Source organism: Erithacus rubecula, assembly GCF_903797595.1.
Source record: "Erithacus rubecula genome assembly, chromosome: 28".
NCBI classification, from domain to species: Eukaryota; Metazoa; Chordata; class Aves; order Passeriformes; family Muscicapidae; genus Erithacus; species Erithacus rubecula.
In genome coordinates, this window is record NC_136680.1 from 4,264,204 (window position 1) to 4,278,432 (window position 14,229).

General features: G+C 55.2%; 1 protein-coding gene across 16 annotated transcripts in view; it reads left to right on the forward strand.

The window, feature by feature from the left end:
- TCF3 (transcription factor 3) overlaps window positions 1-14,229 on the forward strand; it is a 77,723-nt gene that overhangs the window by 38,372 nt on the left and 25,122 nt on the right. For 11 of the 16 annotated variants that reach the window (XM_079328553.1, XM_079328552.1, XM_079328548.1 and 8 more), the window contains 2 exons: window positions 6,215-6,288; window positions 7,211-7,307. In XM_079328553.1, the coding sequence (XP_079184679.1) occupies window positions 6,215-6,288; window positions 7,211-7,307 (171 nt within the window). The remainder of the gene's footprint in view (window positions 1-6,214; window positions 6,289-7,210; window positions 7,308-14,229) is intronic. The other 5 variants (XM_079328556.1, XM_079328560.1, XM_079328562.1 and 2 more) reach the window with 1 other exon arrangement.

Genomic DNA, 14,229 nt, shown 5'->3' on the forward strand with positions numbered 1-14,229 from the left:
ACTGCCTCCTCCTCCAAGTGAAAACAAGGTGTGTTTGTGAGATTTTCAGTGATAGGAAGAAACCCCAGGAATTCCTCCCTGGGAGGGTGGGGAGCCCTGGCACAGGGTGCCCAGAGCAGCTGTGGCTGCCCCTGGATCCCTGACAGTGTCCCAGGCCAGGCTGGACATTGGGGCTGGAGCAGCCTGGGACAGTGGGGGTGTCCCTGCCAGGGCAGGGTGGCACTGGGTAGACTCTAATGTCCCTCCACCCCAGACTATTCCAGGATTCTATATAAAGGCATTAAAGGGAGCAGGTTTGTGATCCATCCCACATCTCTCCTGCTCAGTTCCCAGCCTGTGCCTTCCAGCTCCCATCCACAGGAGCCAAAAATATTGCACCAAGAGAGGCTGCCCTGATTTGAACAACCAGAGCCCCAAACCCACCTGGGCACAGAGCCCTGAGCTCTGAAGGCTCCAGTCTGAGCACAGCACTTGGGTGTGGTGGTGTGGGAGGGAATGTGGCTCTGGAGCCAGCTCTGACCACCTGGACACAGCCAAGGACCCCAGAACCCATGGCCTTTGTGTGAATGGGGCAGGGCCAGGAGTTGGGTCTTTGTGTGTCCTTTCCAGCTCAGGATATTCCAGGATTCTATGAAAGGACTTTTAAAGCTCAGTCCCTAACATTGCTTTGCTCAAAGCAAAGCTCAGGGGATGTGTAGCCATCTCTCCAGATGCAGAGGACATGCAGGGATGGAGAATGGGGTATTTTGCTCCTGAACCTTCTCAGATACCATTTGTAAAGCAAATACAGAGTTTTTGCTCTTAAATCCTGCACCTAGGGATAGGTACCCTGAGGAGAACATGCACTGCTGGAAAGCTGCAGCACTGCAGGCTCAAATCATGGAATGGTTTGGGTTTGAGGGACCTTAATGCTCATCCAGTGCCACCCCTGCCATGGCAGGGACACCCCCACTGCCCCAGGCTGCTCCAGCCCCAATGTCCAGCCTGGCCTGGGACACTGCCAGGGATCCAGGGGCAGCCACAGCTGCTCTGGGCACCCTGTGCCAGGGCTCCCCACCCTCCCAGGGGAGAATTTCGCCCCAATATCTGAAGTAAATCTGTCCTCCTTTAGGTAAAACTGTTCCCCTTTCCCATCACTCTCCTGTGTTTTCTTTGTTGTGTGTCCAAAGCTGTTCCTGGATGGGAGCAGCTCTCATTGCTCTGTCACTGGACACTTGTCCACAGCCTTTACTGGGGTTCATTGCTGCACTTAGGATGTTTTTTCTGAGCCTAAATGTGGTTAAATTATTTTTATCCCTGCTGAAGCTTAGGACAGCTCTTGTCTATCAGCTCTTCTTGGCTGTGGCAGGAAAACTGTGAGGAAAAAAAATGACTGTCTGACAGCTACATCTTATTCTATTAGTATGTTTTAATTAGAACATGAGCAAGAAATGTGTTATGAATATTCATGGTCAGGGTTATTAAAATGCACAATTAATCTGTACTCAGTTTAATAACTGCATTAATGGCGAGAGGAGGTAGCTCCTATTTTTGTCATTTCTCAATTGGAAAGTGTTCCTTAACTTGGGTAGTTGGGAAATGGGGTTATTTTAAAATCAAGCTGGCTCCTGCCAGCAGCATGGGCATGTGGGCATCTTCAAAACTTGCACACCTCACAGTGGGAGAGCACTGGAAGGGTGGCAAAGCCTGCCAGGATGGAGCTCAGACAGAATCCAGCTCTGTGCCACGGGAGCTTTCACTCACAGAATCACAAAATCCCAGAATGATTTGAAATTGGAGAAACCTTAAGGCTCATCCAGTGCCACCCCCACATCCAGTGCCACCCCTGCCCTGCAGGGACACCTTCACTGTCCCCAATGTCCAGCCTGGTCTGGGGCACTGCCAAGGGATCCAGGGGCAGCCACAGCTGCTCTGGGCACCCTGTGCCAGGGCTCCCCACCCTCCCAGGGAACAATTCCTGCCCAATATCCCATCCAGCCCTGCCCTCTGGCACTGGCAGCCATTCCCTGTGTCCTGTCCCTCCATCCCTTGTCCCCAGTCCCTCTCCAGCTCTCCTGGAGCCCCTTTAGGCCCTGCCAGGGGCTCTGAGCTCTCCCTGGAGCCTTCTCTTCTCCAGGTGAGCACCCCCAGCTCTGCCAGCCTGTCCCCAGAGCAGAGGGGCTCCAGCCTTTGCAGCATCTCTGTACCCCTTTGGACATGATCTCTCTTTGGTGACTTGGATTTAATATTTTTTTTTTGCCAGCACTGTGGGTGTTTTAATTATGGGGCAGTTGGGGTCCAGAACATTCTCCTGGCATCTCCATCTCACCTGTGGCAGCTCCTGGGCAATGCCCAGAGTCAGGAAACACCTTCCCAGGTGCCCCAAGGTGCCTCTGGCTCTTCCCTGTGCCCCTGGCTCCTCTCTGCAGCTGCTGGGGTACCCTTGGATGAGCCCTGGGGCTGCACAGCCATGTCCTTCCCACCCCAGCTTCCCTCTCTTCTTGTCCTTCCCCTTCCTGTCCCTGCCCTGGTGCCCAGCCTGGCTGTCCCTGCTCCCAGAGCCAGCATGTGTCACCCTGGTTGGTGACACCGTGTCTGGAGGCTTTTTGTGTGTGAGTGGAGCAAATCCTGCTGCTGGGAGCTTTTCCACACACACCTGCCCATGGCCAAACTCTGGGATTTTGCAGGGCTGACTGGGGACATTTGCTGCCAAACTGTAGATCCTTAGGAATATGAAGGGAGGGAAGAGTGGGCTGGCAGGGAATGTAGGACAGATGCCAGCCATTGAAAGAGGGCAGTCTGCTTTTTCCTGGCTTCAGCCCAGAAATCCCTGAATTCCTAAAACACCTGCAGGTGTTGAAAATAGGGAGATGTTTGCTAGCACCTTTCAAGCCATTGGCTGCTGCCTGGGGAAGGTGCAAGACTTTATTTTCCAGGAGACATCAGACAGAGCTGGCATGGGCCCTTCAGAGATGCTTCCAGAACCTTGGGATGCTTTTTGCTGCTTTGGTGGGAGAGTGGAACCTCACCTCACCTTGGCAACCACAGGAACTACCTGAGGGTACAAGAGACCTTTTGGGTTTCCCCCGGGGTTATAGAATCACAAAATCTCAGACTGGTTTGAGTTGGGAAGGACCTTGAAGCCCATCCAGTGCCACCCTGCCATGGCAGGGACACCTTCACTGTCCCAGCTGCTCCAAGCCCCAATGTCCAGCCTGGCCTGGGACACTGCCAGGGATCCAGGGCACCCTGTGCCAGGGCTCCCCACCCTCCCAGGGAGGAATTTCTTCCTGAAAAAAACAAGGGCTGGTTTGCTGTGGTCCCATTTGGGGTCACAAAGAGGCTGAGGAGAGGTTGGGGATCTGGCTGTGCTCTGGATGAGTGGCTCATCCCCTGCAGGCACTGAGAGCCCTCAGGGCTTTGGCCCCTCTCCAGGGTCTGTGCCATGGGGTGGTACCACAGGCTACAGCAACTTGTGCCAGGGGTTTGTCCTTCTCTAGGGCATGTGTGACCCTCAGCCTTTGCCCCCTGTGCCACTCACTGTCCCCTCTCCCTCCTTCCTTGGGGAGATTGGGCAAGGATTTGCTTTTATTTTGCAGATCTTTTGGCATAGAATGCCAGAATGGGTGAGGTTGGAAGGACCTCATGTGGTCCCATCTCCCTGCTCAGAGCACAGGGCACAGGATTGTGTCCAGACTGTTTTGGCACAACTCAAGAGTTCTTGAATATCTGAAGGGACACTCAAGGGAGGAAGACTCAACAACCTGGGGAAAATTTCCCTGGACTTCAGGCACCCTGTCTCCCTCCAGAGCTCCCTGAGCATCCTCTCCAGGCACACTGTGGCCTGGGGATGCTGCTGTGCTGTCAGTGGGTTGGTGGCAGGAGCAGGGGCTCTGTGGGAGGTCAGGGTGCCCCAGGACCGCCAGGACCCCCAGGACCCCCATCCTGTGTGGGGCAGGGCTGGGTGTGAGGGTCTGCACCCCCATGCTTTGGCTTCCCCTCTGCCTCTGAGGTTCGTCCTGGAGACTGTGGTGCTGCAGTCCTCATCTTTCCAGCCTGAAGGAACCACTTTTCCAAGGATGTCCAAGGCTGCTGATCCTGCACGTGTCTTCTCCCCAATCCTTGGGGAGCTGTAAAACCACCCGTGACAGCAAAATTACTCAAAGGAGCATTTCTGCCTCCTGCCTTGCCAGGGTTTGCAGGGATTGCAGATGAATTGCTTTGGAAAAACACATTAGCAAAGCAAAAGTTTATTCTAGGAAGTAGGAGGTGGGAGAATTGGCAGTAATTCTCCCTAGTATCCAAGGTATTATTAGAGGCTTATCCCTGCTCTGCACAGTAATCACATTGGAAATTTTTGATTAGAAAACAAAATCTAAATGAGAATTATGAATATTCATTAGGTGTGGAGATTAATATGCATAATTATGCAAATTAGACAGCAATTAAACACCAATTCTCTGGGGAAATGATTAACACAAAGGCACAGAAATAGAAGGATGTAATTTGAAAGAAGTTTCTGGTTAAATGAACAGTGAGGGGAGCGGAGGAGACAAATCTGAGGCATGTTTGCCATAATAATCAGCTTTGCCAAGCAAAATGGGAGTGAGCCCTGCCCCCCCTGCCCCCATGTCCTTGCTGCCATTCAGCTCCCTGCTCCCAAAAGGGTGTCCTGGGGCACCTGGAGGTGCCATCCCCCTTGGCAGAACCAGCACAGGAGGGGTCCCCAGAGAGGCACAGGGCAGTGCTGCTGGCACAGCCTGGAGCCATCCATGGTAGAGTGGCCAGGACCCCCGTGGGGGACAGGGGTGACCATGGGCTGGGAATTGCCCATGGCTGGTGCCATCCTCACTCTCAACCTTGTGCAGGTCTGGAGTTCTCCCTGCCCAGCCCAGCAAGGTTCAAGTGTTTGTGCAGCCCCCCCAAAGGTGAGGGATGCCCCCACCCTGCCCAGCCCCTCTCAAATCCCTGGATTTACCTGCTTTGAACACCAGCTGCTGTTCCCAGCCCCTGGTCACCCACTGGAGCAGGAGATGCAGCAGCACAGTTGGAGATCCTGCAGTCAGGTCAAGGCTGTTTTCCAGGGAAGGTTCCTTCCCTGTGGCTGGGTATCAGCTGGAACTGTGGGAGCTGTGCTGATGCAACATCCCAGAGTTTTTGTGTCATGATGGACATTCCCAGCTCACTGAAGGGGCTCCAGGAGAGCTGGAGAGGGACTGGGGACAAGGGATGGAGGGACTGGACACAGGGAATGGCTGCCAGTGCCAGAGGGCAGGGCTGGATGGGATATTGGGCAGGAATTGTTCCCTGGGAGGGTGGGGAGCCCTGGCACAGGGTGCCCAGAGCAGCTGTGGCTGCCCCTGGATCCCTGGCAGTGTCCCAGGCCAGGCTGGACATTGGGGACAGTGGGAGGTGTCCCTGCCATGGCAGGGGTGTGATGGGATGAGTGAGGTCCCTTCCAGCCCAAACCTCTCCATGATTCTCTGAGTCCCTGGTGCAGCCCAGGAGGTGCTGTCTGCACTTGGCAGGGGATGAAAGGAGCTGATTTCCCACCACAGCCTTTGCAGGAACATTGCAAAACCTTCTGCCTGCTCCTCTGCTGCTCTGGGCTGGATCCTGTTTTGCTGAGGAAATTCTTGGGAGGGCTAAAGCTGAGAGGGCTGGGGGTGTGCTCTGATGGCCCCATTCCTCAGGGGAGCCCTGGGGGGCTGAAGGAACACCCCTGGACAGGTGACTGTAATCTGCACCCCCAGCAATTCCCACCTGAGGATTTGCCTCTGGGAACTCTTCCACTCTGCTCAGGCTGAACAGAGTTTTGCCCATGATCTTGCAGCACCACTGGCAAAATTCAAGTCCTGCTGGAGCATCCTAATGGATACAATGTGGTTTTGGTTTAGACTTCAGTCCCTCTCACCTTGGCTCTCTGGGGGAAGGAGGTTCGTGGGTGCTCTCTGGAATAAAGGAGTTAAAATACTTGTTTCTCCTCTTCCCACTGTCCCATGTTTTGAACCATTTCCAAGCTGTGGTGGGATTTGCTTTGAAGTGTGTGGAATAACTCCCAGCAGCAGTGGGAAGGTGAGGAGGCAGAGGGGAGGCTCAGTCACGCCAAGTGGAAGTGGTTTATTAATGAAAATATTGTTTTGTTTGTAGAAGGAAGAGTTAATTTTACGAGAACACCTTTGAGGCTTTGCTGATAAAGCAAAGAGTAACCTTTGTTCTTCCTGTTTTTCGGCAGGCTTGGATGAAAGAGCAGGATCAGGTTCCTGGGGAACGGCAGATCAAAACAGCTCCACGTTTGACCAGGGAAGGGTAAGGACAAAGCACAGGCACCAAGCTCAGCCAGAATAAATGGCTCCTTTCTGACCTGCCTCTGACCACCCTGGACATGGGTTCCCCCATCCCCTTCTCCCCAGGCTTTGCTGCCTTGAGGTCCCTTGGAGGTTTCTCCTCCAAAAGCCTCTCCCAGACCTGCACTGTGTTGGCTCCTGTGCTGCTCAGGCATCTCCTCCCTGCACCCAGTGTTGGTGTGGGGTGGGACAGGTCCCCAAGGACACACAGATGGGTGGGTCAAGGGATCTGAGTGGGTTGAGGGATCTCATCTCAAGGCAAAGCTTCCTGAGCACCCACCCCACAAGACTTTGGGAGGGAATCCCTGCAATCCACCACATTCTCTGGCCATGGCAGCCTTGGGGGGGATGCAGAACTTGGGAAGGGTTTTGCAGGGAAGGAGTTGAGGCTGCAACACCTCATGGCTGGGGCCTGAGTAGGGAAGAGAGAAATGACACAAACTTCATGGAAATTATGTCCCTTTTGTTTTGATGGGTTTGTGTGATTTGTTTTTGCAATGACACCTTTCCCTCCCCTCTGGTCAGTGACAGAGCTGGGGCTGTGGTGTCAGCTCTCATTTGTAATTTAGAATTTATATAAATATATCTAAAAATATACATTTACATTTATCCAGCCTTTTTCTTACTCCTCCACTCCCTTGGTTCAGGGGGTGTCTGGCTCTTACCTGGTGGGTGCCAACTGCCCAAGAGCTGCCAGCATGGGTTCCATGTCCCCTCTTGCCATGTCCCCTCCCAACGCCCTCTGCACGCCCTTGGCACGAGGATAAAATCCTTCCCATGCCCTTTTCACAAGGAGCCTTTGGCTTTGCCCTTTCCTGGGGAGGCTGGGCAGGGCTGTGCTCAGCACCCCCACAGCCAGGTGTGACTGTCCCCTGTTGTCCCAGCAGAGCTATGGTGAAGGGCCCCACTACAGTGAGCACCGGGAGCTGCCATCCCACAACAGCATCTCCTCGGCTCCATTCCTGGCAGCTGGACTCGTGGGTGAGTGCCTGCCCCTGCTGGGGGAGTGTTGGGGCAGCACCTGCTCCAGGTGTTGTCCAAGCTGTGCTCCAGGAGCTGGTACCCAGAGGGTTCCAGCTGTGCCAGCTGTTTCATGTGTGTGGTATTTTTCCCTGCTTTATGGGAGCACCCTGAGGCAGTAGCAGGGGTCAATGCCCACCAGAATGGGCTCAGTGTGCTCCTGGAAGCTGGGAATGAGAGGTGGGAGAGATACTCATTGTGAAGGGTTTATTAAGGACTTGGGGGGACCCTGCTTGAGTGGGGAGGTGGCACCAGGTGATCCCTCCATGGTCACTGGGTGCTGAGACTTGCAAGGGGCTGGTGTCAATTCCCAGAGGGCTGGGGCTGCTCCCTTTGCTGCAGTGGGGTTTGGGGGGCCTCCTCCCATATCCTGCCAGGCTCTAGCAGCCTTGTCTGGGCCCTGCATCCCCAGCTCCAGGCAGGCAGTGTGGGGAGCTCCCAGGGATGGTGAGTGCTGGGAACAGTGATCCTGAGTGACTGGTGTGTGTGACCATCCACCCAGTCACCTCCCCCAGCCTGGGGGTGGGAGGAGAGATTAAGAGCAGAAAATATCCCTCCTGGAGGGCTTAGAGACCTCTAATGGCATTAGGTCAGGAATTGGGGTTAGTCCCTCCCATCTTTGCCAGGCAGGGGTGGTTAAAATGCTCCAGCACATGTGGAAGGAGCAGGGCTGGGGCAGGGCTTGCTCGTGGGTGGGAGGGAGGGGTGAGAATAGGGAATTGTGTTTGAAACACCAAATCCCCCAACACAAAATCCCCCTGTGGATGTGGTGGCCAAGGGCAAGAGCAGAGCAGGGTGGCTGTGGGGCAGGAGCAGCCACACATTGGCCCTTCCTGGCCTGGGTCAGGGCTGGGGCTCACTGTGAGCTCTGCCCCCCCCTTGTGCTGCTGGGGATGAGTTTTGGGTGTCCTGGGGATCCTGTGCAGGAGGGGAGCCTTTCTGAGCAGCTGTCCCTCTGCAAGGAGGATCTTCCTTCTCCCTGTGGCCCAGGACAGTGTGAGTGGGGCACAGAGAAGCTCCTGGGCAGGACAGGGAGCCTTGCTGCAGCTCTGGGGGGCGTGCGTGGGGAGACCCAGCCCATCCCACACCTGGGGCCAAGGCAGCTTTGGGAGCTTCCAGCTGAGAAGGAGCTGCCTGGGGAGGAGCACTGAGCTTTTCCCTTTGATGTGTGGGGGAGGACACCTTTGGCTCCCTCTCAAAGCCAGGGCTCCAGCCCTTGGCAGCCAGCACGGCTCTCCCTGCAGCCCAGCCACTCCTGCACGTGAGGTGACTCCAGGGCAGCTCTGGCCCTGTGGCCACTCTCTGGCACAGGGGCATCAGGAGCAGCACCACTGAAACAGGAAACAGGCAGGGGGAAAGAGTTCCTCATATTTCCAAGTCCCTTTTGTTTCTAAAAGTGAACGTGGTTAAAGTAAAAAGCATTGATTCTGGGAGCAGGTTCCAAAATACATAAATCAGTTTTCATTGTAGAATCAAAGAATCATGGAGGGCTTTGGGTGGGAAAGGACCTCAAAGCACACCCAGTGCCACCCCTGCCATGGCAGGAACACCCCCTACTGTCCCAGGCTGCTCCAGCCCCAATGTCCAGCCTGGCCTGGGACACTGCCAGGGATCCAGGGGCAGCCACAGCTGCTCTGGGCACCCTGTGCCAGGGCTCCCCACCCTCCCAGGGAACAATTCCTGCCCAATATCCAATCTAAACCTACCTCTTTATGTTCTGGGAAGGAAGGACATGGGGAAGAGCAGGAGTGGGATTTTCTTTTCCTCTTTTCCAAGCTGCTTCTGAAAACTTTTAGGGTGGCAAAATGCAAAGGGATAAGGAAGAAAAAAGGCAGGAAAATGAAATAATGCTTGTGTAAAAGCAGAGGAAAAGTGGGAGGGAAAGGGGAGTTTTGGAAATGTATGCCTTGTGTGCCCTGGTTTCCAGCAAGGTGCCCCTCAGGGGGGAAGTTCATGTTAATGGGGTGTTGAGTGGAGCCAGGGAATTTTAAAATCTGAGGAGGTGGAGGGAGCAGATGGGGATGAACATGTTGTGGTAGATTATGGATGAAAACTGTGTGAAACATCTAAGCCCTTCTTCAAGATCAGAATTTTTATCTCTTTCCCACTCGACCTCTATTTCTTCAGAGAGGATCAGGAACTGTGGGAAGAACCATTTTGGGAGCAGCCTGGATGCTCTGTGCTGGCAGTGCTGGGTCAGGCCAGTAGAGAGGGAGGCTGAGCTGAAAGTGCCCCCAGAGTCAATACTGGGGCACTGAGCAGGCAGGGTGGTGATGGCTCCTCCTGGGACCCCCATCCTTTGGATTTTGTGTCCCTGAAGTCCATGCATGCCCCAGGGCCAGGCTGCAGCCTCCCTTCCTCTGAGGATGGGCTTCAGGGACAAGGAGCACCTTTCCACAGAAAAGGACACTACAGCAGGTAGCACTCGTTGGAGAAATTTTTTTTTTGCCTCAATTTTCCATGTGGAAAAAGAGGCTGTGCTCTGACAGTGTTTGGTGGGCTAAGGAGCTCCTGCCTGCCTGAGCTTTGGGGCAGTGATCACATCCCTGTCCCTGCAGGCTGGTGGCATTTTGGGGCCCTGGTGCAGCCAGTGCTCCCCCTCCTGCATGTCAGCACTCAGACTGATCTGGCAGGGAGCAGGGCCAGGGGTGGGAAGCTGCAGGGTGGAGGGGCTCTTGGGGAGGGAGCAGTGCAATGTGTCCATGCAGATTTGTGCCCAGAGTGTCTCTGTGCTGGGAACTGGGGTCACAAGCCCTCCTCCCCTGCCCAGGGTCCCCCTCCCCAGCCTCAGTCCCCTCCCAGGGTGCTGAGGAAGGGGCTGCTCAGCCCCTGGGGTGGAGCTGGGGGAGTACAAAGCTCTGATTGAATCCCTGGTGTTCCCTGCAGTGGTCCCAGAGCAGGAGCAGCAGTGGGTGGCAGCCAGAGGAATGGTCCCTGCTCCTCACCCCAGTCCAGCTCAGTGTCAGAGTACTGACCTGGTGGGTCACAAGGGTGCACACCTGATCCAAAAGCAGTTTGAAAGGAAAAGCATTTGATTTTTGTTCAGCTGTTGAGTTTGAGCTCATGGATGTTCTTTGGATGAACATGGGACGTGATGGGAGCTTGACTTTGGGAGGCACCCGAGAGGAGCTGCCCTGGCACAGCACTGTGGGAGATGCTCCCCCCGTCCAGGGCTCCCACAGGGCTGTGGTTATGCCCCTCCTGCTCTCATTAAGGCACATGTGAGGGGAATCTTCAGTCACAGCTTCAGCTCCACAGGTGATGAGGAAAATCAGAGCTGTTTGTGGGAGGGATGGATGGGCAGGGAGCTCTGGGCTGTGTTACACTGGATTGAATAACAAAAATTTGTCAAAAGAGTAAGAAAATTAATTAGAAATCATTTAAATTAGGGACAGGGAGCTGGGGAAGGGCTGAGGAGCAGCTGAGGGCACTGGGCTGGTTCAGCTGGAGCAGAGGAGACTGAGGGGAGACTCCTCGGGGGCTGCAGCTCCTGCCCAGGGGAGGCAGAGGGGCAGGGGCTGAGCTCTGCTCTGGGACAGGAACAGGAGCCCAGCAAGGGCTGGAGCTGTGTCAGGCCTTGGCATGGAGCTCAGGGAAAGGTTCTTCCCCCCGAGGGTGCTGGCACTGCCCAGGCTCCCCAGGGAATGGTCCCAAGGCTGCCAGAGCTGCAGGAGCGTTTGGACACTCTCAGGGATGCTCAGGGGGGGTTGTTGGGGGTCTGGGCAGGGCCAGGGGCTGCACTGAAGATCCCTGAGGGTCCCCTCCAGCTCAGGATATTCCAGGGTTCTGTGATTCTAAATCCCAGAATGGAAACACCATCAGTGCTCTGAATGAGGAGCATCCCAGGCTGCTGGGTGGGGGCTTTGAACCAGGTGAGCAGAACCAGTGTCTGAGCCCCCCATTGTTCACTCCTCCAAGTTTTCCAACTTTGAGCCTTTGGTTCCCTGGAGGACAGGGAACCTCCTGGGCAGTTCTGAGCTTCCCAGCCTGGGGTGGGAGAGGTGGCAGGAGCATCTCTGGCTGTCCTGGGGTGGTTCCAGGACACAGCACAGTGACAAACCAGCTGCTCTCAGAGGATGAGGAGGGTGAGATGGGTTTTTTGTCTGTTTGAAGTCCCCAGTTTCACAATTTACCATTCATCTTCAGCAGGGACAGGCAGGGAGTGGGGTGGTTAAACACTGAGGAAACTGATAAGCCATAACAGATTTCTTTCTAGTAATTATTTCTAGTAATTAGCTGCCTTTCAGAGCAGTGTTCTAATCGGGTGGGTATTGTCAGTGCCTGTAGATTGGGGTCTTCCTGGACAATGGGTTTAATCAGGGTGTTGTTGCTGCTCCTGGTTTTTTAACTTCTTTTTTTCCTCCCCCTTTTTAATCCCTGGCTGTGTTTTTCCTCCCCTTTTCCCCCAGGCTGGAATTCTAATGGCATTAGCAGTGTGGGGCTGGGGGAGGTGTGTGGTGGGTGGTGGCTGTGCTGGGGCTGGGGTGATGTGGGGCACTGGTTCTGCCAGTGCTGGAAAAACTTGTAGGCAGCATTTAAATATTTTTTCTTTGGCTGTCAAGTGTAGGGCCAGGAGTTGGACTTTGGTGATCCTTGTGGATCCCTTCCAGCTCAGGCTGTTCCATGATTTTGTGGTCTGTGTGAAAAATGGCAAACCCATGATTTATGTAAAAGCAGTTAGCTCTGGTGGAGGTGAGATGCTGCCATGATCCAGGGTGCCAAAACCAATCCCTGACACTGCCAGAGCGAGTGGGAACCTCTGAGGAGAGCAGTTTTTATTTTTCCACTTCATCTCCAAGCTCAGGAGCAGATGTGCCTTTGGGAGGAGTGGCACAAACAGCATGGGGGGTTCCTCTGGAAAAGCCCTGGCTGAAGGCAGGGCTGGGGGAGGCTGCCCAGAGCCCCACACAGCCAGATCCTGCAAGAGGGAACATGCTGGGAGAGGAGAGAGGCTGGGAAATGGCTCCTGAGGCAGCACAGGTAGATGAGGGGCAGGAGAATGAGCTGGAAGGGGAAAAGGAAGGAGGGGGGTGCCAGAAAGATCTGGAAATGCTGAATGCTTATCCAGTCTCAGGGTGCACTGGCTCAAGGTGCCTCCTTTGTGCTTCACATCCCTTCCCAAGGAAACCCTTTCCTCTTCAAGGGATTTGCTCCCACTCTCTTCTCCTCCCACAAGATCCCACGTGCAGGATTTCAGTAATTCTGTTGGGAGCAAGATGGAGCTTCCTGGTGGGTTTTTCCCAAGTTACTGGGACTTGTCTCCATCCTGGTCCTTGTCTCCTTCCTGGGGTTTTGCCACCTTTCCTGTTTGGTGCCCTGGGCTGTGGCTGCCGAGGTGGGGTCTGGGTGGGTCTGGGTTTGCCACCTGTGCCATCTCCCTGCCCACAGAAACAGCTCCTTCTGCTGGCAAGTTCAGCCTTTCCTTGCTCAGCTTGTGCAGCTTTTGAATTTCAGCAGGCTTAGGTGCATTCCAATCCAGAAGAGTTTGCCATTCTTTCTTCTGCCTTGTTTTCATAGACACTTAAATGTAATATTTCTTCTACTGAGTTTATTACTGCTTTTTTCCCTTGTTATGTGGTGATGGAGGGTTCAGTAGCAGGGGCTGGCCTGGGCTGCCCTGTCTTTCCCAATGACCCCCATCCCATGGAGCACCCACAGACCCAAGGGTGCAGCAGGTGCTGAGTGAGGAGTGAGAGACGTCCAGAGAAGGCTGTGGGTTTGGGTTTGGAGCAGTGCAGAGCTGGGTTCATAGAATCCTGGAATATCCTGAGCTGGAGGGACCCTCAGGGATCTTCAGTGCAGCCCCTGGCCCTGCCCAGACCCCCAACAACCCCCCCTGAGCATCCCTGAGAGTGTCCAAACGCTCCTGCAGCTCTGGCAGCCTTGGGACCATTCCCTGGGGAGCCTGGGCAGTGCCAGCACCCTCGGGGGGGAAGAACCTTTCCCTGAGCTCCATGCCAAGGCCTGACACAGCTCCAGCCCTTGCTGGGCTCCTGTTCCTGTCCCAGAGCAGAGCTCAGCCCCTGCCCCTCTGCCTCCCCTGGGCAGGAGCTGCAGCCCCCGAGGAGTCTCCCCTCAGTCTCCTCTGCTCCAGCTGAACCAGCCCAGTGCCCTCAGCTGCTCCTCAGCCCTTCCCCAGCTCCCTGTCCCTCCTTTGGACACTCTCCAACAGCTTTGGCTCCTTGTGACCTTGTGGTGCCCAAGGTGCCCCAGCACTGGAGGTGGGGCTGCCCCAGTGCAGAGCAGGTGGGACAATCCCTCCCTGGCCTGGTGCCCCAGGACACGGTGGCCCTTTGGGGTGCCAGTGGTGACTCAGATCCAGCCTGGCACCCACCAGGACCCCCAGGTCCCTTCCCAGGGCGCTGCTCTCCAGCCTCTCATTGCCAGCCTGTCCCTGCATCCAGGGCTGCCCCACCCCAGGGCAGGGTCTGACACTTGCCCTTGTTAAACTGCACATGGCTGGGGATTGCCCAGTGTCCCTTCACCTTCTCACACACATCCAGCAGCTCCATGGTTCAGCCCAAGTTCTCTGGTGATGGCAGAGGCTGCTGGATGGGGATTGGAGCTGTCTGGGACAGTGGAAGGTGTCCCTGCCATGGCAGGGGGTGGGACTCGATGGGCTTTAGGGTCCCTTCCAACCCAAACCATTCCATGATTCCCCACTGCAGTCACACATGGAAGCAGCACTGTGTTATCAGATGGGAGACCTGGCTGCTGCTGTCCAGCCAACCCCCCCTGGCATTACCCTGCTTTTCCTCTGCTTTGGGAGTAATCAGGACCTGCCTGATGCCACAACCTGCTGAGTCCTTTGTGCCTGTGGCTGGTGCTGTGGCGGATCGAGCTCTTAAGCCCTTTTAGAAATTAGGTCATTTAGGAGATCCAT